Source organism: Choloepus didactylus, chromosome 6 (assembly GCF_015220235.1).
Source record: "Choloepus didactylus isolate mChoDid1 chromosome 6, mChoDid1.pri, whole genome shotgun sequence".
Taxonomy (NCBI): Eukaryota; Metazoa; Chordata; class Mammalia; order Pilosa; family Megalonychidae; genus Choloepus; species Choloepus didactylus.
This window is the reverse complement of record NC_051312.1, coordinates 135,317,487-135,339,817: the sequence shown is the minus strand read 5'-3', so window position 1 is coordinate 135,339,817 and position 22,331 is coordinate 135,317,487. Positions and strand designations below refer to the sequence as shown.

At 54.6% G+C, this 22,331-nt stretch overlaps 1 protein-coding gene across 1 annotated transcript in view; it reads left to right on the top strand.

Annotated features, from left to right (window-relative positions):
* Window positions 1-19,610, top strand: part of NECTIN1 (nectin cell adhesion molecule 1) — a 98,820-nt gene extending 79,210 nt beyond the window's left edge. Inside the window, exons 6-9 of the mRNA XM_037841734.1 lie at window positions 10,062-10,209; window positions 11,205-11,280; window positions 11,773-11,889; window positions 19,241-19,610. Of these exons, the coding sequence (XP_037697662.1) occupies window positions 10,062-10,209; window positions 11,205-11,280; window positions 11,773-11,889; window positions 19,241-19,381 (482 nt within the window). The 3' untranslated portion in view covers window positions 19,382-19,610. The remainder of the gene's footprint in view (window positions 1-10,061; window positions 10,210-11,204; window positions 11,281-11,772; window positions 11,890-19,240) is intronic.
* The last annotated feature ends 2,721 nt before the right edge of the window (window positions 19,611-22,331 follow it).

Sequence of the window (22,331 nt, the reverse complement as noted above, 5' to 3'; positions counted from 1 at the left end):
AAACAAGAAATGTGAGAGCCCTGAAGTTGGAGCAGCTCTGCCCTAGCAAGGCCATGGGCTCTTAGGTGGCAAAAGAGCACTGATTTCAGAGTCCGAGGTCCCAAGTGTGAATCCCAGTGAGCTTGGTCACTACCTCTAAGTGGATTTGGAAAAGCCACTCTGTCGTGACTCAGTTTCCTCACCTGTAAAATGGTGTTATTAATCCATGCTTTGCCTATTTCCCAGGATTACAGCAAAGACGTGAGAATGCAAGTGAAAGCCCTTTGTAAACTGTGAAGTTCTGTGCAAATGTAAAGGATCGTCATTATGTAATGAACTTTCAAGGTCATTCCTCACCAAGGAGACATCAAGAACACTGCCAGTGACAGGACCCTTCCTTCCGCCCAGGGCAGGCCATGCTGTCCGGGGGGCAGTGCTGACCTTCAGAGATCTCTAAGCAGTCTGTGGCTGGGTATTAAGTTACATCAGGAGAAGAAATAGTTTCTGCATGAACTTGACCATCCCTGTGCTTTTGTATGTCCTTGTTTTCCTTATTTTCCTGGTGATGCTCCTTTTGAAAAATTCCCACTTTGTCCCAGATGAAATAAAGGGGAAGAGAGACTTGTCCTCAGGGTGGCCTTGGATTGGCAGTGACTGCCACGGCAAGAGGCTCAGGCTGGGGTTGGGTTTGGGGGTGAGGGGATTTGAGGGTCTCACCCCTCCCACCCACAGCAGGCTGTTTCTGAGTCTAAGGGCACTGTGTATGTTGGGGTGGGGAGAGGGACAGTTTAGGATTCTATTCCCTCCTCCCACCACCATATACACCCCCTCCCCAAATACAGGCTCTCCACCCCCATCCCCCAGCTGCAGACCATACCCCATGGGGTGTAGCTTACTTTTGAATCCATCTGGGATTCTAGCCTTCAAATTCCCATATGCCTAGGGATTATCACAACTGGGCTTGAACTCAGGTCTTGGTGACTCTAACCACAGTGAGGTAGGAGTTGTGCTTGACTATTTTTAATGTCATCGTCATTCATGCCTTCTTGGCTCCAACCTTAGACACCATCTCCAGTGTATTAGTCAGGGTTCTCTAGGGAAACAGAACCAAGAGGTGATATCGGTAAATATGAGATTTTATAAAAGTATCTCATGCAACTGTGGGGACGCACGAGTCCAAGTTCCATAGGGCAGAATGCACGAATCCAAACTCTGTAGGGCAGAATGCAAGAGTCCAAACTCCGTAGGGCAGGCAGTGAGCTGGCAACTCCGATGAAGGTCTTTGATGAACTCCCCGGGAGAGGTTGGCTGGCCAAAGCAGAAATGAAAGTTCTCTCTCTTCTCCCTTAAAAGTCTTCAACTGAGTGGGTTAAATTCGGCTGATTGAATTTTCTCATTGCAGAATACATGTCCTTTTTGATGTAATCAGCCACAGATGCAGTCAATTCACTGATGATTTAATAAATCAACCTTCTGGCTTATTAACCAAACACAAACATCCTTGCAGTAATGGTTAGGCCAGTGCTTGCTTGGACAGACACCTGGGCACCATCACCTGGCCAAGTTGACACATGAACCTAACCATCACACCCAGGAAAGCAGATCAGAGTGTAAAAGCCCCTACCAGGCTAAAAGAGAGAAACGTCTCCCCTCGGAGCCACCCAGACCCAATGGAATTCCCATCCAAAGAGAAGATCCATGAGTGGTGGGTGTCCCTAGTACCAGAAACCCTCAGTGGGATTGGGTGGCAGAGGGGTGGGGGGCACTGCTTGTTGCAGTGCCTGGCAGCTGAGGGTGGGCAGGTGGCTGGAGGGTCCTAGACCCTGGCAGTTTATGGAGCCCCTTGGGTGATGCTGACTCAAAGCCAGTCCCATTTCTGCCAGGCCCTTGCTCTGCCCAGCGCCCATGCTAGGTGCTGGTCAGGGGCTCCAGGAAGCAGTGGTAGGAGAGATGAGGGAAGAGTTCCCCAGTTCCTGAAGATCATGGAGCTCACAGAGGGGCAGCCCCAGCCCCACCACACCTGCTCTGCCCCACGACACTGGCCTGTCTAATGTAAGTGCGGATGCCGCTGCTTCTATCGCTGCCGTTTACTGGGAGGCTGTTCTGTGCCAGGCTCTGTGCAAGTAGCTCCAAGAGCATCACCTCACTGATTCCCACCACCCTCCATTTGACAGAGGCTCAGAACAGGTCAGGCCACACTGCTAGACGGTAGAGAAGCCAGGCCACTATTTTTTCCCCCCACACTATGTGCCTTCTCAGACTTGGTGCTTCCTTCCACCTTCAAAGCAGCCCTTTGTGAGAAGGAGAGGAGGAGGGGAGGGTCAGAAGGAGCAGGAGAAGGTGGGGGAGAGGGTGGAGGAGAGGGTGCCCAGAAGGGTTGGGTGGGAGGGCCGGGCAGGGGTGATAGATAGATGGCTTCCTCTAGCCCCCACTCCACTCCCCATTCAGAGAGGCCTGCGCTCAGGTCTCTGCCTGGCGGGGTCCCCAACTCAGAGATAGCCCCTTCCCCCCAGGAATGTGCGTGAAATCCCAGTAACTCTCTCCAGCTGGCCTGACCTTGGAGGGGGAGCCCAGAACAAACTCTGTGGTGAAAGTCTGGGAAAGTTAGTTTGGCTCATGTTCCTTTTTCCTCCTAATTACAACTCAAGGTGTGAAGGACTGGGTGTGAAGGGTGTGAGGGTTTAGGAGATACTGGTGACACTGGGTATAACAGCAGCAATGGGATAGAGGGAACATCTGCACAAAGTTGGAAGTGGCCACCCTCAACCTCACCAAGGAGGACCACAGCCACACATTGTCACACAAACACATCGGGACACCCGGAGCCCCTGTTTGAAGGCCTACCGAGGCCTAGACAACTGGGGCTTTGGACCCTAACAGTCAGCAGACTAAGGAAAGTTGAGGTGCAGGGACAAGAGAGACCAACAGGCCAAATTAGGGGAGTGGCACACCCACCCCCACCCTCACCCCCACCCCCACTGCTGGGCAGATTTGCCTAAAGAGCAGACAGGTCCTCTGCCTTATATATCAGGCCCTGTGCTGAGGCTCGAATACACATTACCTCTGTTGTTATTCCCATTTTATAGATTAGGAGACTGAGGCTCAGAAGGTTGTAGTGACTTGCCCAAGATTTTACAGTTACATAAGTGATGAGTTCAAGACTCAGCTGCCCTACAGATGAAATGAGAGTTGAAAACAGCAAGGGGCATGAGCACTGATGCAAGCAGAAGATGAAGACAGTTGGTGGCCTGTGAGAGCCAGACCCTCATCCAGGCCACTCAGATCACTGCACTGGGGACCAGGACACCTGGGTTCCTATCTCACTTTTACCAACAATGAGCTGTGTGACCTTGAGCATTTTATTCTCTCTGAGCCTCCAGTCAACAGAGGCAAAGGAGGAAGGAATTGTCAAATGATATAACTTAAATAAAAGCACATGTGGGATATAATTGATATTATTACGGTGTGGCCACAGGTATAATTTGGCCCAGAGGGCTAGCTTAGGTGAAGAAGCCAAGCTTCTGGGGAGGAGAGAAGTACTAACATCATCATCACCACCATCAACATCATCCTCACCAACATCATCACCCATTATCACCATCACCACCACCACCACCACCACCATCACCACTATCATCATCACCTCATCACCACCATCATAGTCATCACCATTATCATCATCACCGTCATCACCAACATCACCGCCATCTATTTCCATTTAGTTACTAGCTAATGACAAAAACAGCAACCATTTATTGCATATTGGCTATGTGCCAGACACTGTGCTAAGCACTTTCCATATTTTACATCCATTCCAGACAAATGAGATGGGAGCCAGGATCAAAGGATCAAGGAGGGCAGGACTGCAGAGCCCAGAGCCTTTGACCTCCAGGAGGTCTGAAAAAGGTGACCGCAGGGTGACCTCCAACTGAGTTCAGAACCAGGGCAAATTCTGTGACCAAAGAACAGAGGCTTTTTGCACTGAGGGGCCCACCAGGGCAGACCAGAGCAGGTCAGCCGCAAGGCTAAAGTGCCCTCTCAGTCCAGGCCAGAAGGAGTGACAAGGAAACCACCACAGGAAAGAGGCAGATGGGGCATTCTGGGAGGAGCCCAGCAGCTCCTCCCGCAAAGCAAGCCCCGGGCAGCAGACCAGTGGGCATAGCCTGAGGGCAGCAGAGGGCAGAGGCTGCATCAAGGCCAAGGAATGAGCTCTGGGACCCCTGCAGCTCCAGGCCTCTGCCTGGGTTCCCTCACCACCCTGGGTCAAAGGAAAGCACCTGAATGAGTCCACACCCCCTCTGTATGGGCTGAACCAAGGAGGAGAGGGATGTGTCCACTCCCAAACGAGGGGAGAGGAGACCCCCACATGCCCCAAGTGTGAAGGTGCAGCAGCCAGCCCATCTTGGAGTCCTGGGAAGAAAGGACTGAGATGAGAGCGAGTGAGAGGGAAAGAGGGACCAGGAGGCCTGTGTGGGAAATGTCAAGGGACCTGGCTGGGAAGCTTGTGCAGGGCCTTGGAGGCCTGGCTGAGGAGGTGCAGGGTGCCATGAGGGTGCCAGGAGAGCTGATCATGGAGGGCATGGTCAAAAGTCCTGATGCTGAGAAAACAGTGCCTGCCCTTCGATGTCCCCTGGCTCCATCCTCAGCCTTGTTCTTGGCCTGCAGGGTCAGCCGGAAGCTTCTCGTGGCCCATGGTCGGCTCCTGTGGCCTCGCAGTTGGGCTTCAACAGAAGAATGCGATTAAAATGAATCTTGGAAGCCCAGCCTCCATCTGGCACTTGAAGGGAGGATGTGCCCTCGGACCTCCCAGGCAGAGGAGAGTTTTCCCCAGGGCATCCTCCCTCAGGCCCTTGCCCCCTGCCTCTGGCCAGGAGGAAGGACGGCTTACTCCCACACACCTGAGCCAGAGACATGGCCAGGGTGGCCACTGATTCACTGGGCCCTGAGCAGTGAAATCAGCCCCTCCTCCAGGCAGTCCTCTGTGCTCCTGGCTCCCCAGGATCTGCCTGTTTGCCTGCATCACACAAGGCACGTAGAGGCAGACCAGGCCCAGGAAAGCTTCCGCAGACAGCAGGGCGAGTGAGTGGCTGCCCTGAGGAGCTCTGGAGGAGGCAGCGGCAGGAAAGCCTGGCCAGCTCAGCTCCTGAGAAAGGCAGTGCCTCTGTCCCAGGCAGGGGCAGCAGGAGCAAGGGCCTTCTGTGTTACCCTCACCTATAGATAAAATCTAAACCTCTGAGCTCCATCTGTCACCTACCTGTACCTCCCCAGGATCCTGCCCTGTCTCTCTCCTCTTGCACCCTTTTCCCAGCCATATCCAATACCTGCAATTTCCTTGAAACTCCCCACATTTCACACACCTATATCCCTGTTCCGGTTTGCTAATGCCGCTGGAATGTAAAACACCAGAAACGGATTGGCTTTTATAAAGGGGGTTTATTTAGTTACAAACTTACAGTCTTAAGGCCATGAAGTGTCCAAAGTAAGGCATCAGCAATCGGGTACCTTCACTGGAGAATGGCCAATGGCATCCGGAAAACCTCTACTAGCTGGAAAGGCACGTGGCTGGCGTCTGCTCCAAGTTCTGGTTTCAAAATGGCTTTCTCCCAGGACTTTCCTTTCTAGGCCGCAGCTCCTCTTCAAAATGTCACTCTCAGTTGCTCTTGGGGCGTTTGTCCTCTCTTAGCTTCTCTGGAGCAAGAGTCTGCTTTCAACAGCCGTCTTCAAACTGTCTCTCATCTGCCCTCTTGGCTATAGCAAGCTCGCTCTGTCTGTCTGAGCTTATATAGTGCTCTAGTAAACTAATCAAAGCCCATGCTGAATGGGCAGGGCCACACCTCCATGGAAATTACCCAATGAAAGATCTCGCCTTCTATTGAGTGATCACATCTCCATGGAAACATCCAATCAAAAGTCTCCAACCCAATCAACACCAATACATTTCCTGCCCACACAAGACTGTATCAAAGATAATGGCGTTTAGGGGTACTTAATACATCCAAACCAGCACAATCCCTCTGGCAGTCCTCTCCCTTTATTCATTTTTCTCGCTTTATTCACCTGGTGAACTCTTATTATGCTTTCAAAACCCTGCTCAGAAGGCCCATCCTCTTTGAAACCATCAGCTCTGAGGTACTCTCCTCCCCATATCTGTCCTGGGCCTTGGACAGGCTTCTCTCGAGCATGAATCACAAAACAGAGTGTTTATTTGTGTACATGACTTTCACCCCCATCAGCCAAGAGACGAGACCTCCCAGCACCTGGCACAGTGCCTGGCAGATAAAAGGTGTTCAGGGCATGTTTGTGGATCTGAAGGCAGGGTCCAGGGTAGGTAGGTGAGAGTGCAGGGCTCACTTTCCACCACCAAGTGAAAGTTGGGGCTTGGAGCACTGAGGTCTGGCTGAGAGTGGGGGCAATGAGGGGAAGCAGGTGAAGAGTTTTGGATACTTGGGCATGATCCAAAGCTCCTCAAACTCCCTGTTGTGGGGCTACAATGAAGTGGGCAGGCCTGGTTCCTGGAGGAGCCAAGAAGCCTCTGATTGTCGCTGGTTGGCAGAGTCCCCAGACTGGAACCTGAATCTGTTTACTTCCTGGTGGGGTTTTCATGTTCTCAGGCCGAGGGGCAGGAGTACCAGGTGTGTGCTCAGGTGACAGGTGAAAGAACTGAGGCTGAATGTAGGGTCCTGGGCATGACCCCAGAGACAGAGAGAGCTGCAAGGGAGTTGGTCTGAGGTTATCCTTGGGGCCTGAGCCAGGAAAGGGGAGCTCCTGGGGAGCAGCTGTGCAGAGGACACAGTAGGTTAAAAAGGACTTAAGGCATCAATCCAGGCCCAATTCCAGTGCTAGGGTCCTGGCTGTGTGCCCCTGGACAACTGGATTTGCCTCTCTGAGCCTTCTCAGTTGCATAATGTGAATAAGGCTAAACTCCCAGGTTGATTGTGAGGACTCGGCCCAGCACCCAGCCTGGAGCACAGGGGTGCTCTCTAGAGGACCCTCTTTCTGCTCCCTCCCTCCCTGATTCCCAGCTCCCCAGGTCCATGCTCCATCCTCCTGACCTTGACTGCCTGAGACCTCTGAACCTGGGGCCGGGGGAGAGGAATGGGGAGGAGCAAGGAAAAGGGGGGCCCCAGCCTTGGCCCAGGGCTTCCCACAGCCAGGCTCCCACAGGCAACTGAACCTAAAGCCAGTGGGGCTGGGGGCTGGAGAGACAGATTCATCACAGTGTAACCGGAGAGCAACTGGGGCTCTTGGCTGGAGCCAGTGCTGGGCCCCTCCTCACAGCTCTCAGGGACAAAAGCAGTCCGGGGCCCCCAATTTGGGTTAGGGGACAGGTAGGACATGTCTGATGAGGGATGAGAAATGGGGATGGTGGACTCCACGCTGTGCAGGACCAGGATGACCAAAAACACCCAGCAGCACGTGTCAGGGAAAGTCACACAGACGTGAGTTCCAGGGGCTGGCCCGCCAAGCTGGGCTGGCTGTGGCAGGAGAGAAACCTGAACTCCTTTAGCCAGACGGGGCATGTGCACTTGGGAGTCTTTGTTCGTGTCTTACTGCTCCCCTCCCCCAGTCCTCTGACGATGCCAGCCTGCCTCAGCTGTGCCGAGAGGAAATGGGGATATAGGTTTGGGTTGTGTCCAGGGCTTCGTGGGGGAACAGAACTCCCAGCATCCGGTGCTGAGGCGGCTGAGGACTCAAGGGGAGGGCGCCCCCTGGTGGAAGGTGAGATTCCAGCAGACCCTCTGCCAGAACTGCCCCCTGCACGTGCATTCACCCACCAAACACTTATTGATCACTTACTGCATACCAGGCCCTGAGCTGGGGGCTAGGGAGGCAGAGCCGAGTCAGACGTAAACTCACAGTCTACAGAAAAGACAGTGAAAGAGGGTGCTTGGGAAGGCCAGAGGAGGCCTTTCTTTCCCGTGGAGGAGGCAGGTAGCGCTTCCTAGAGGAAGCATGGCCAGCTTACACCTGGCAGGTGGATTGGTCTGGAAGAGAGGGTGTGAAAGGCCAGACCCTTGCAGAGAGAACAGCTCCTACTTCAAACTCAGGATAAGAAACTCACTGTCGGGGAACTGCAAGTAGTCCAGGCTGGCTGGGCATGGCAGGCAGGGGAAGGCATGGAGACATTTCCTCCAGAAAGAGCAGGGGCCAGGTCCCGACAGGCATCTGAAGGTTTCACAGAGGGCCACATGGAGCTGCTGGAGAATTATAAGCAGGGATGTGGCCTGATCCAATTTGTATTTTAGAAAGATCACTCAGGCTCAAGGGTGAGAAAGGCCTCAAGGGGAACTGGAGGCAGGGAGGCTAGGGGAGGCTGTTGCAGCAGCCCAGGGGATGAGGGTGGCTTAGACCAGAGTGGTGGCCCTGGAGAGGGGAGAGGCAGCCATATGGAGAGTTGCTCCGACAGTGGGAGGGAGGTTAATGGGAAGCCGTGGAGTTCACAGGCAGGAGCTGTGCCTTATGCATCACTGTGACCCAGTGCCTAGAACTGTGCAAGGAACAAAGTAGATGCTCAATCAATGTCTGCTAAACCAAAGTAGGGAGCAGAGATTGGGAGTTTGCAGAAGTGGATGCAGGAAGGCTTGAGGATAAAGAGAGGAGGGACAGGGATGGGTGCTGAGGCACCAAGGCTTAGAGAAAAGGGAGTAAGATTTGCTTAACTGATCACACTCTGCCAGCCCAAGAAGTCTACAAAATGAGCAGAGAGAGGCTGTGCAGGGGCAGAGGGTCTAAGGAGGAGTCTGGGGTTTCCGGATCCCCAGGATGCACACAGACATACACATCTCCAGCGCAGCCCTGGAACCCATGACTCTCATTCAGGAAAGCCCCTCCCTGCAGACCCTGCCCTGCCACAGGGGCCGCAGCCCACCCACCAGCTGTGGAAGGATGGATGCTGGGGGCAGACTCTTTGCAGAGAGGCTAGGGCCAGAGAGATGCTGCAGATCCACTGGGGGCCAGGCTGGTGCTGAGGTCTCTGCTAGAAACCCCTCCTGTGGCACTGGGATGGAGCAGGGAGAGAGGCAGGTGCCTGTCAATCCCGCTGGTGGAAAATTGGCTCCATGATGTTTATTGCAAACTGCAATTTAGCATCTCTATTCAGGTGCTCTCCGTGTTTAATTATATATAATATGGAGGTGGAGAGGAGGGAGGGAGTGTATGGTATGCTCTCCTCAGTCCTTCTTCCCCCGGTGTTGGGAAGGTTAGAGGTGAGGAATTGGGCCTCCCACTCTCTGTGGCCTCCCACGCCAAGCCTGGGCTGGTGGGGCCGCCAGAAAGCAGCACCCACCCCAGGCCACAGATTCAGTTTCAGCAGCTTCCTGTGTCCCTGACCTCAGGGGTGGGACTGGTGGCTCCGGCTCAGACTGAGAACTAGCTCAACAAAACCCTCGCCAACCTCCCAGGCCCTGCTCTTTTTGCAGCCCAGAGAGGTTGAGCCCACCATAAAGCAAGATGAGGGGGCTGCCAGACACCCCAGCCTCACTCCCCTCCCATGGGGTTACTGCTTCTGGGGCAAAGGCCAGAGGGTGCAGGCAGAGGGTGGGTTTCCAGCCTCTGTGTGCTGGAGACTTGGTTTCCCCAGGCACGCCACCCCCTCCAGTCTCACAGCTCCCCTCTTCCCCTCTTCTGATCCTCACCCTCTTTCTAGAGCTGGGAGGGCAAAGTACCAATTAGCTCATTTGCTTGTTTAATTGGGTAGGGAGGGGAAGGAAATTAAACTTCTCAACAGGAATCTTCCCTGCAGGATCAGAAATGGAATGATGGGATGGGGACCCCCATCTCTGAGCACCCCTCCTCCTGCCCTGTTTCCCATCCCCCACCCCCACCCCACCCACCTCCGTGTCCCAGATCCCAGGATCAGAGCAGGGTCTGGGATTACAAGGACCTGGGGAGCCAGAGTGTGAGGTTCTCTCCCACCCTGACCAGGACAGCTACTCCCAAAACTGGAGCATGATGGGTGGGGTCAGGGACGGGGTTGGAGGGGCAGAAGCTTCGGGGTCTGATTTTTTTACTTTTTGTCCACCTCTCTCTCTCTCCCTAACTCTCTCTCTCTGTGACTCTCCATCTCCATCTCTTGGTTCCAGAAAAGCCTCTCCCACAGGGGCGTCCAGGAAGTGCAGCCGGGTTCCTGGGGGGCACGTTGGCCATGGTCCTCATCCTTGGCGTGGCTCTTGCTGTCACCTTTTTGTATCACCAGCAGCAGACCAGCCGGCTGGAGACGGACAGTGACGGGTGAGTGTTGGCAGGTCTCCCCTTAGCACACCCCAATTCCCTGTTCTCTGCTTCTGCCGCCCACCCATGGGCTCCCAGGTCGTGCTGAAATGCTAGAACTTATAAAAGACCCAGAGCCCTCCAAGGGCTTACCCTCCACCATCTCATTCACTTCTCCCACGCCTACGAGGTTGGGGGTAGCCCTTCTGCAGGCAAAGCTACCCCTTAGGAGAGCTTGCTGGGAGCCAGGCACCACCCCCAGTGTTTACTGGGCTATAAAGTTGCGTTTTATCCTCACAGCAACTCCATGAAGCAGGTGTACGATTAAAACCCACACCTATGGATGAGAAAACTGAGGCACAGAGAGGTGAAATAAATGGCACCAACTGACCTTGTATTTTAGTACAATAATTTAATAAGGCAAAGCTAACGCAGTAAAGACAGGATCAGGAGCAGTGCTGTGCCGAGCCACACTGGAAGTCTGAGGCAGAAGGAAAAATCAGTAAGACTGATCCTGTAATCTTTAGTTAAAATTTTGATATTTTTGTTCATCGTGGATTTTTTGGCATTAATTTTCATTTTTTTAAATCACTGCATTAAAATATTGTTCATCTTGATTACTGGGCTTTTTGGCAATGCCTTAAACTTCCCCCTGAGGCTTCTCCTCATCCTGGTCCCAGCCCTGGTGAGGTTCCACTGAGTGTCCTCTGGATTTCCCACTGTCCTTCAAACTAGGAAACCCAAGACTCCTGCCTTCCATACCCAGGGGCTAGAAGAAGGGGAAGCTGGGCCAGGCTGGGGGCAGGGAAGCCTGGGAAAGATGGGAGGGGGGCTCTCAGCCTCCACCCAGCGTGCCCTGTGTCCACAGCCCAGGCTCCAGCCACTCAGAAGGCTGCCTGGGTGCAGAGCCCAGGGTCCCTCACTGGGAGCAGGACTCAGGGACCCAGTAACCATCCAGTGGCCTGACTGGGGCAGAGACCTCCTGGGTGAAGCTCAACTTCATTCTGTTCCCCCAGGATGGACGTGTCCCCCTCCCAGAAGCTGGAGCCTCCCTGCAACAGGCAGAGTCACCTCGCATCTGAGGACATCCAGGTGGGCCTGTAGCAGCAGAGAACAGGGTCCTCAGGCTGGGTGTGGGGAGATGGTTCCGGGGAGGGAGCCCCACCTGAAGGCAGGGCCCTCCCACCTCCATGGGCACACCCAGTTCCCAGAAGGCCAGCTCCAGCTAGAGGACACGGTCCAGGCTCTCCTCTCTCTCCTTCCTGGGAAATGACAAGCAAGGAGCCCTCCTATCCATGCCCCCAGGACACCTCTCAATTCAATCATTCATTTAAAAAAAAAAAGAAATCCTCTAGTACCTACTGGGTGCCTGGTCCTATGCTGGCCCCAGCAGAGCTGGCAAACCTAAGGGTTAAGGCCACCCTCTTGCCTTTCTGGACAGGCACCAGTGCGGCGAATGCTAGAATGGGGGTGTGTGGGAAACGAGGAGAGGACTTGCAATCAAGCTGGGGGTCCAAGAGGGCTGCCTGAATGGGGAGGGCGACATGGGAAAGTCTTGCAGCAGCTCCCGTCCTTCTCCCCCAGATTCTCTCTCTGGGTCCAGGGAAGCAACAGCTGCAGCAGGAAGAGGAGGAGCTTCAGAAGCTGCCCCTGCAGACCCCCTACTATGACCTGGGGGCTTCGTCCTCCTACCGCCCATTGGTAAGGGGGACGGAACTTTTAGGACAGGGCTCCCAACCCAGCCTGTCCAGGAGCGCCACTGCTTTAGAGGGAAAGCAGAGGCCTTCATTTGCTGGGGCTGCTATGACAAATACCCCAGACTAATTGGCTTAAACAACAGGAATTTATTGGCTCACAGTTTGGGAGGCTAGAAGTCCAAAATCAAGGTATCAGCAGGCCATGGCTTCTCCAAAGTCTGTTGCATTCTGGTGATGGCTGGCTGGCAATCAGTCTACCTGTGTCCCATGGTGATTTCTTTCAGTCTCCTTCTGTGGCTTCTCCCACCACAGTGTCCAATTTCCTCATAAGGCCTCTAGTCATACTGGAGTAAGGCCCACCCTGAATTGGTTTGACCTTAACATCTTCAGAGAACTCATTTCCAATGTGTCCACACCCGCAGGACCTGGGTTAGGCCTTGAATGGGTCTTCCACGAGGTTCGTGATTTGTCTTCCATCTACCAAAGAGGACAAAAGAGGCTGAAGAGACAAGGGCAGGGAGGGCAGAGGGAGGCCAGAGGGGGCACCTCAAGGAGCAGTCAAAGGGGGGGATGGAAAAGGGAAGCTTGGCTCCTCATAGTTGGACCCCTGCAGGCCCCTGAGCAGTGAGGGAGGGTGGGGTTTCCAGGGAGGCTGAGCCCCAACCTGACCCCCAGCTCTCCCTCCCCCAAGCCCCGGTCCTGCCAATGACCACCAGAAAGCCAGGCCCCTCCTCCTGGCCCCACTCCCAGCCGCTCCGAGGGCCAGCGTCCATTTGAGCAGCAGCCACCTCTGCCCACAGCCCACTCCCTTCAGCAGACTTGGGGGCTGGGGGTGTGCCCACCTGGTGCCAGCCCAGAGACCCAGGCCAGACCACCTGGGCCTACAGATAACACATTCCCTTCTGGCACGGGGAGGAGAGCTGGGCCTTTGTCTACACAGCATAGCCATCCTCCCTCGGTGGCAAGTGCCAATGTGTGCCCGCCTTGAGATGCCAAATCCTGCCCCAGGGGAGATGGCATTCCTTTCCCAGGGTGCTGAGCCCAGGGAGCCAACCCAGCGCCCCACCTTCTCATTCTATCCAGGGAGGCAAGAAAATCAGCCTCCACCCAGCCTAGGCACCTGGAAGTGAGTTGGAACTCAATGTGGAAGCAAAGGCCCCTCCTCCAAGAGCAGCTGGGCAAACCCATACCACCCTCCTTCCCATCCGAGGTGGCACCCCCTTCCCAGTAGCACTGCATGGCCCTGTCAGTTCTGACAGAGGGGCTCATATGGCAGCAATGGGGACTTGCTGTGTGCCAGACACCTTGCAAAGCTCCGTCAAACACTATTCCATTTAATCCTCACAGTAGCCCATGTGACAAGTCCTATTATTGTCCCTATTTTATAGATGAGGAGACTGAGGCTTACTGAAGTTAAGAGGCTTGCCAAGGTCACCCAGCTGGTAATCAAGGAAGGCATGAGTCAAACCTTGGTCCTCTGGCTCCCAGTCCAAGCCCTCAGCCTGCAGCACTGTGGCTAAGAGTGGATGTGGTGGTGGGGATTGGGAGCCACAGCAGGAAGTCAAAGGAAGCTGATGAGGGGTTGCAGAGCCTCCAAGTGGGGGCTCTAGCTAGTGCAGGGTAAGCCTCCGGCTGACTCTGTGCAACCCAATGGCCCAGGTCTGCTGCCTGGCTGCCCCCCAGCTCTGGGAGCCCAGAGAGCCAGCCTGGGGGCCCTGCAAAACTGGGTCTGGCACCCCAAGGATGGGCTGGGGGTCACTCTGGGCCAGACAACATGCCCCAAGCAGGGCTGCCACAGACCCACCGCACAGCATCCTCTCACCCAGCCCTGCCTCAGAACTCAGAGAGAACCTTATCTCCAAGCCTGCAAAGGGGAGAGGCAAGGGTGTGGTGGGGAGACCCCATTATTTCCAGGATTCTCCGGATCAGCCTTCTCAAGAGTCAGTCACAGTTCTTGTCAGAGCCCTGGTGGAAGGACAAGGGAAGGAGGAGGGAGGAGGAAAAGGGAAAATAAGAAGGCATGGGGAGGGGTGGGGAGAGGGGCCTGGAGCCGAGGGAGAGGGAAAACGGTGGAAGTCAGCAATCTGGAAAGCCGAGGGAGACTCCAATGGGATCCCCTGCGGAGCGAGCCCAGGCCCAGCATACAAATCGCTGTGATGTAAGAGGACAGCTGCAGCGGGCCCTAATCCCACTGGTCTCTGCTGCCCCCTCCCCCTGGCACGCACGCAGGCCCTGGGGGCCCCAGGAGGAGCTGGGCCAAGCCCTCCCGCTCCGGCATGCATTCCTCTCCTCCCCAGCCCCCTCCTAAAAGCACCAGACCCCAGCCCAGGGCTCCCTCCCACCCTCTATCCTCCCTAACAGCCTTCCTTCCCAGGCTCTGTTCACATGGGATTGACTTGATGGAAACCCCAAATGAGCCTGTTGTAGGAAAAAGAGCCTCTGGGGACAAAGAGCAGACCTCTGCACACCGGTGGAGCAGGAGGGGCTAGGGGGATGGGGGCAAGGAGAGCTTCTGTGCCCTGTGTCCTGAGCCCAGGGACCATACATTCAGGACTTCCAGCGAGATGGATGCTCAAGAATAAGAATGGACCAAGGGGCTGGTATATGGACATCGCCAGAGAGCAGGAATCACGGAGAAGGGAAGCACTGGTGTCCTGAGGAGGCTCTGGTGTTGGTGCCAAAAGAAGTGTAATTCCTTTTGGCCTGCAAAGCAATTACTGGACCAGGGGAGATTTATCCCCAGCACTTGGGCTTGTTGGCGGTGCAGCTTGTATACAAGTCGTGTTATTGATGTTGTCATCAATTCTCTTTCCCAACAAGAAGAGGGAGCCAGGCAGAGAGCAAGCACTGCTCATGACAGCAGGGCCCTGGGTGGGTGGGAAGGCTGCAGCCACTAAAGTCTCATCCAAGCTCGGTGGCCCCAGCCTGGGTGGGCCCAGGGCCCTCTGAGGCAGACTGGATCCATGTAGCACACACACACACAAGGGCACAAAGTAAGGCCACAGCACGCCCCTCAACTTCTGCCATGCGTTCTGGGATAGCAGTCAATGAAGGTGGCAGGAATCATTTGGAGAGCTGGGTGGATTAGGCTAGATCTCAAGGAGGACTTCCAGAGGCACCACAGCAGATGTCCAGGAGGGGAGAGAGGAGCAGACATTGTCTTACCTTTAAGGAGAGGGGCTCTCATCTCCTCAGTCTTGGGAAGACAGACAGCCCAGGCTAGAAGTAGAAGACTGGACACAATGACCTGCAAACGGACGGAGTTCTGAAGCTATTGTGTCAGTTCAGGTCCTCCAAGAAGCAGATGCCAAGGTGGGATCAGGCGTGCAGGAGAATGGTTGGAGAAACACCTGGGAAGGATAAAGGAGGGAGCAGGAATTGGTCTGACACCTGTGAAAGGAGAAGGGGAAGGAAGAAAGGTTGAGTAAGAAGAGTTTCAGATTCAGCGCAGTTCTAAAAACGTTTTGACCAGGGCCATGTGGGGCCCCTGAGCCGCAGGTGCCTGTTGGGGGAGTCCTACATTCCACAGGAATGAGCCTGCGTTAGACCCCCGTCCTGCTCAGTTGCTGATGGGGAGCAGCCTGGGGGCAGGGTGGTCCCAGCACAAATGCTGTGGTGCATCCAGCAAAGTGGCAGCTGGGGCTGCAGGCAGCCATGCTTCCCACAGCAGGGCCGGTCCACCCCTTGGAGCAGCTCATCTGTGACTTCTCCATGACTTCCTGCAAAGAAACTTAAAAAGGGAGAGAGGGGGAAGAGCTAGAGCCCCTGTTGCCACAGTTGGTCCTGGGGGCACACTGGTATTCCTTGTCTCCTTCCACTACCTATTATAAAATTCCCCCACCCTCACCTAGCACCTCAGCAGGTCTTGGCGGCTTACCTGACGGTATGACCGAAACCTTCATTCCTGTGGGGTCTGAGTTCTTTTACCCTCCTCAAGCTAGGGTTGCTGGGTGTGTCCATTAACAGTCGAAACAAAAGAGGCACCCAGGTAGATCACCTGAGTTCTACACTTATCCCTCCCTACCTCCACCGTATAAAAGCAGCCCAACCTCCTCCTGCTGATCAGGACAAATTACTTCTGCCGAGATGATGATATCTCTGCTTGCCTCCTGGTCCCTGAACCCAAGACATCCAAGTCCCAGGCAGCAGCTGCACCTTATAGTTCAATGGGACCTTCCACCCTGCAGAGCCAGTTGTGGGGATGGGAAGCACAGAATTCCCCATCGGGTCCTTCCTCGGGAGTGATGGTAAGTGGGGCCACTCCTGCTTCCATCCCCGTGGTTTCCAGACCCATATGTTCTTCCTGTTGAGTACAAAGCACCATATAAAGGCTGTATTAGTCAGGGTTCTCTAGGGAAACAGAACCAACAAGAAATATCTGTAAATATAAGATTTTATAAAAGTGCCTCACGCAACTGTGGTGATGCATGAGTCCAAATTTCATGGGGCAGGCAGCAAACTGGCAACTCCAATGAAGGTGTTCGATGAACTCCTCAGGAAACGCTTTGCTGGCTAGCTGAAGAAGTGAAGGTCCTTGCTCTCTCTCTCTCCCTTAAAAGTCTTCAACCAATGGGATTAAATCCAGCTCATTGAATTCTCTCATTGTAGAAAACATGCCCTTTGTTGATGTGATCAGTCACAAGTGCAGTCAATTGACTAATGATTTAATAAACCAGCCTTCTAGTTTATTAACTAACTACATTGTCTTCCAGTAATGGTTAGTTAGGCCAGTGCTTGTTTGACCAGACACCTGGACACTATCACCTGGCCAAGGTGACACATAAACCTAACCATCACAAAGGCCTTTCAGAGTATGGCCTCTGAGCCGCCCCTCAGCTGGGCTCTAGAAGGCTGTTCAGCAGCCTTGATGGTCTAGTCATCCTCCAGGATCCTTCTGGTTTCTGTAGTGGCCAGACTGGTGAACAAAATACAGATAAGATAGGGAGCACCACCCCTACAGCCTTTAGGTCTTTAAAGATGACCCTACTTTCTGCCATCTTCCTACCCCCACCCCACTCCACCCCAGATTATGCAATCAAAATTTTTTTTTAATTAAAGTTGTGGGTTTACAGAACAATCTTGCATAAAATAGAGGACTCCCATATAACACCTTGCATTGGTGTGGAACATTTACTACAAATGATGAGAGCACATTTTTATAATTGTACTATGAATTACAGTCCATGGTTTAACTTAGTGTTCACTGTTTGTGTAGTAAAGTTCCAAGAACTTGAAAATTATTTTTTATTCTGTTACCATATATACAGCAATCACTTCTAATTTACTGCCTTGGCTGGTAGGAGTAGTTTGCCAGCCCCAATCATACGCTGAGGCCTGGGAAAATGCCCTGCCCCCTACCAGGGAAGTTGCCCTATCCTTTAGGGTCATGGCCATAGTAGCAAATCCCAGGTCCTGAGAAAGTGCACCCAAGTCAATGAAATCTTGCTTATTCTCTCTTAGTGCCAGCCCCCTTGATCAAAAGTCAAAATCCAACCCAGGAGTGTTCCTCTGGCTTCTGCTGGTGCATTCTAGCTAATTCCAGTCCCTTCTTACTCCTTGAGTGTATAATCTCTTTCCTTCTCTATCAGGCCCAGCACATCCCCAACTGGCAGCCAGGAATGGAGATGGGGGCACCCCCTGAGGGAGCCCCTGGTGCCTGGCAGGGGTGGGGCCTCGGCAGGGTCTCCCAGCATGGGGGACCAAGGAAGGGTGTCCACCTCCACATGTTTAGAGGCTCATATGCTCAGGGTCCTCATCCATCCATATAGCCTCAGCTCAGTTTCAGGGTCCATGGATTCCCAACCGGGGCCCTTACCTTAGCAAAACAAACCTGCCTTGGCTGTGTCTCTCTGGAGCTCTGTGGTTCTTACTCGGAAACCCTGTGTCCACGCTTCCCTTGCAGGAAGTAAGGGCCCCTTTGTAAGCGATCAAAGAGGGTCTCTGGCTCTCACGTGAGTCTTTAACTGATAATGGCCCTCAGTGTTCTAACCTGAGTTCTCTGAAGTACCCCTCACTGCAGTCATTGGTGGGCACGAAAGGGGCACTGCTGGAGGGCCAGCGAGATCAGGACACCCAGCTTTCTTCGCTGCCCAAGCAGCCCAGCCAAGGGTAAGAGAGTGAGTCATGCAGGGGCTGCCTCAGAGAGCACAGAGCCCTCACCCCTGCCCCCAGGCACCAGGAGAGTCCCCCTCCCCCCTCGGCCCCTGTTCTGTGCAGAGTGATCTGTCTGTCTGCTCCAACATCAGCATTCAGGATCAAAACCTCTTTTTGAGCTGAGGAGGAGATAGTAAGGAAAGATCCAAAGAGAAGGGAAGACTCGGCTCTTTCAAAACTGGAAGGGCCTTCAGAGATCATAAAGCCACAGGCTGATTTTGCTGAAGGGGAAACTGAGTTCCCAAGAGGGAGAGGGACTTGGCACAGCCACAGAGCTAATTCACACCTGCGGCCGGGAGGGCCTCAGCTTTTTCAACTTCATGGCGGCCCCTGCCCTCAAAGAACTCTTAATAATTTCCAAATCACTCTAACAGTCAACATTGATACAGTGCTACCAGAACAGCGAGGGGTGGGAGACGGGGCCTGGGTTCTAACAGTGATAGTTCCCAAAAGTATCATCGCCCCCATTTGCAAATGAAAAACCAGGCTCAGACAGGTTGAATAATTTACCTGACTATCCACAGCAAGTGGCTCAGCTAAAATCCACACCCATTCCATTTTTTTTTTGTATTCATTTTATTGAGATATATTCACATACCACACAGTCATACAAAACAAATCGTACATTCGATTGTTCACAGTACCATTACATAGTTGTACATTCATCGCCAAAATCAATCCCCAACACCCTCATTACAACACACACAAAAATAACCAGAATAATAATTAAAGTGAAAAAGAGCACACACCTGTTCCATTTTATACCACTGCTGCTCCTCTAACAACTTCCAGTATGACCCAGGCAAAACACATCCTCTTTCAAGGCCTCAGTTTCTTCTCTCTGCAAAATGAGAGACTTGGCCTAAGTAATCCCTGGGAGGCAAGTGCAGTGGGGCCTGGGAGTGGAGCCCACCCTCCTCTGCCCATCCCATACCCAGGCCCCACTTCCGCCCCGCCAGCAGTCTAAGAGAACAGTTTAGCAGACCGTAGGATTCCCTCGTGCCCAATTTTTGTAAACACCTTGTCAAACCTGTTTCCTCTATTCTCACTTATTGATCTGTTCTCTCTCTCTCTACCTCACTCCCACATCAATTCATCCCATCCATTCCCTTTGCCCTGGGGTGCTTCATCCCATCGTTATCCACTCCCCACGTTACCCCCTCACCCTCTCCTCCCGTCTCTCCTTTCTGCTTCATTCCTAGGGCTCTGGCTTAAAGGACACTCATATCCACTATGCAGAGCTGGACACGGCAGCCCTGGAGCTCATGCCTGGGCTACAGACCACTGTGCTGGGGCCTGGAGCAGTGGTGGAATACGCCACCATCCAGCTGAGCGCAGTCTAGTGCACGACCCCAGGCTCCCACCCTGCCTTCTGGACCTCAGGTGGGCCCTGCCCACCACCCTGCTGCTCCATGGGCCCCCTCCTCACCCTTCCCGGCAGTGCACCCTGCTGCATGGACCCCACTGCATGGAGGGCTGGAGGGTGGCCAAGAAAAGGGGGAAGGTGTGTGGGTGCTGGAGGAGGACCCTGGACCAGGAGGCAGGAAGGATTAAAGGCGGCCTCACTTCTGCCACCAATTTACCGTGTTACCTCAAGCAAGTCATCTTTCCTTCCTGAGCCTCAGATTTTCCCACCTGTGAAATGAGGAGGTTGAACCCAATAATCTCCAGGGCCCCTTCCTGTTCTGACAACCTCAAATATCCTTCTCTGATTCCCAGCGGGTGCACACCTTCCCCTAGAAACTGCCTCACTCCCTGCACAACAGACGGTCCCTTGGACCCCACCAGGCACCTGCTCCAGTTTATGTTCTTACTACCAAGGGTCCCCAAGGTTGAGGCCTGCACACCCACATTCCTCTTGACATATCTCGGCTCAGTTGAAGAGCTTAATTCAACCAAGTTTTACTGAGCAGCTGCTCTGGACCAGGCACTGTGGTGAGGGCACAAGTATCAGAAGGGGGAAAGGCAATCCCTGCCCTCGAGGGGCTGCCAGCAGAGTGGACAGCTCAGAGCCCCTGAGCCCCTGAGCCCCTGAGCCCCTGAGCCACTGAGCTGAAAGGGGAACTGCTGGTTCTGCAGGAGCCAGGGAACAGGTCTCCCTCCACAGACAGGATCCCTGGAAGATTGTGCAAGCTACAGAGAGGCCACAGAGCCAGCCCCAGATACTGACTCAGGAGAGGAGTTCTGCAAAAGCCTGAGCCTTCTTGAGGGGTCAAACGAAGCTGAAGACCCCTGCAACTCAGAAAATGAAATCACAGGGCTGGTGGACTCATGTCCAAGGACCCATGACCTAGTTACAGATGCGGATGCCTGACCTTGAGGTCCTGGTGCTGGAGCAGGTTTCAAATGGGAAAGATGGAGAGAGGGGCAGGATTAGTCAGGAGGGCTGTGGCAGCTGCTGAAAAACCCTGAGTTCGTTTCAGAGTGTGAGAAAAGTCCCGTGAGGCCAGTGAGGGCAGGTCCTTGGAGGGGTGGAGCTGATGGAGGGAACTGGGAGGGGCTTCACCAGCAGCACCTGCAGAACAGCTCCACCCACCAGCACCGGCTGGGTCCCCCACGGGGCATGGCCAGGACTGTGCTACCCACCTCCAAGCACAGTTGTCCCCCATGCCTGCCTCGTCTCAGCAGCCTCTGAGCTCCTGCACCCCCATCCCCGCAAGCACATCTACCCGCAGATGGGTGAGCAGGAGGGCGGCATGTCTGCAGGGATGCAGGGGCCTCCCCAGGCCCACACAACCAAGGCAAAGGGCATGAGGAGCAGCTGGGGTGACAGGCGTGGGTTCCCCACGTCCCCGGACCCCATAAACCAAGGGAAGCAAGCTCAGCAATGACAGAGGCTTCGTGGGGGGTCTGGGCCCCTCTGAGAGCGTCCAAGAAGCAGGAGGCTGGGAGCAAGGAGACAGGAAAAAAAAGCCATTAGTCCCATAAATCCTGATTTGGACTTTCTCCCAGCCTCTGAGGTATAGGGAGTTGGGAGGGGAGGGAAGGCTTTCCCCAGCCTCCGTTCCCGGCTCCCCCAGCACCCTTGCCCAGCATCCCCACCCTCAGCAGAGCTACCAGGTGTGGTCCAGGGCCCCAGGGAGGCCCTCTGTCTGGGTCCAGGGTCTGGAAGGTGCCCGGGACAGGGGAGTAGCTGACGCTGGGGGCCTGGGTCAGTGGGGGAGGGGCCGGCTGAGCGGGAAGCGGCCCCCCACCCCTTGGCCTCCCTCTCCTGCCTGTCACCGCCCCGCTGGAGGAACACGATGTCGGACAGGAACAGGTGCAGAGCCACTCGGGCAGAACTCCCAACCTCGCCCCTCCCTACCCCCATGCCTGAGTGCAGGCCAAGACGGTGGACCCCCAGGAAAAGCTCGGATGTGAGCCCCACCTCCCGCCCACCCACCCCCCAACCATCCGGCCATCTGATGCCTTCAGGGAGGCCTTGTCCAGAAACAGGCTGGGGCCTCTGGACTTAGACACCAAAAATCTGCCTTGGGAAGAGCCCGTCAGAGAGTGGCGCCTCCCTGGGCCGAGGGAGGGGGCATTTGAGGCTGACGACGGCCTTTGGAGGGGCCAGTGAGCTCGGCTCTACAGGCTCAGCCCAGAGCACAGATTCCTGAGCAGAAAACACTGGAAGCTGGGGCCCCACAAGTCTCCATTCCTCTCTCTCCCAGGCCTCCATCCCCCTTTTCCCCCACCTCACAACCCTCAGCCCTCCTCCCTCTCTCTCCCCTCCCCAGTTCCTCCCTTCTGCCCATGGCATTTTCCTGCCCCCAGTCCCGCTTTCCCATCACCCCTTCCTTCTCCTTTCCCCAGCTGCCTGGCTTCCCTGTTCTCATTCACACATCTGTTTCTCTCTCCTCGGTCTCTCCTCGGTCTCCTCACTGCTCCCCCCTCCCTCTGTACCCCCCTTCTCTCTCCCACTCTGGCTTCTCCTGCCCTTTCATCTCCCCCTTCTCCAGCATGCTCCCCACTGAAGTTGCCGGTTCCAGAGGCCTAGACTTCAAAAGGAGATCAAAGCTGAACTCCCCCATCACACTGCCAGGAGCAGCAACCCCAACCCTGCCCCCCACCCCCCCCATCAGACTGTAACTCTCCCTGACAGCCCAGGATCCTCCATCCCAGCATCCGGGGAAGCTCATCCTCTGACAGAGCCCAGGCCCTGCAAAGGCTGCTGCCTTTGGTGGAAAGCTCCCTGCACTTGGAATTAAAAGAACTGGCTAGAAACCTGATACAGCCAGCACTTTCCTGCTGTGTGACCTTGGGCCAGTCACAGAACCTCTCTGACCCATAATTGCATGATGTTTCAAATGG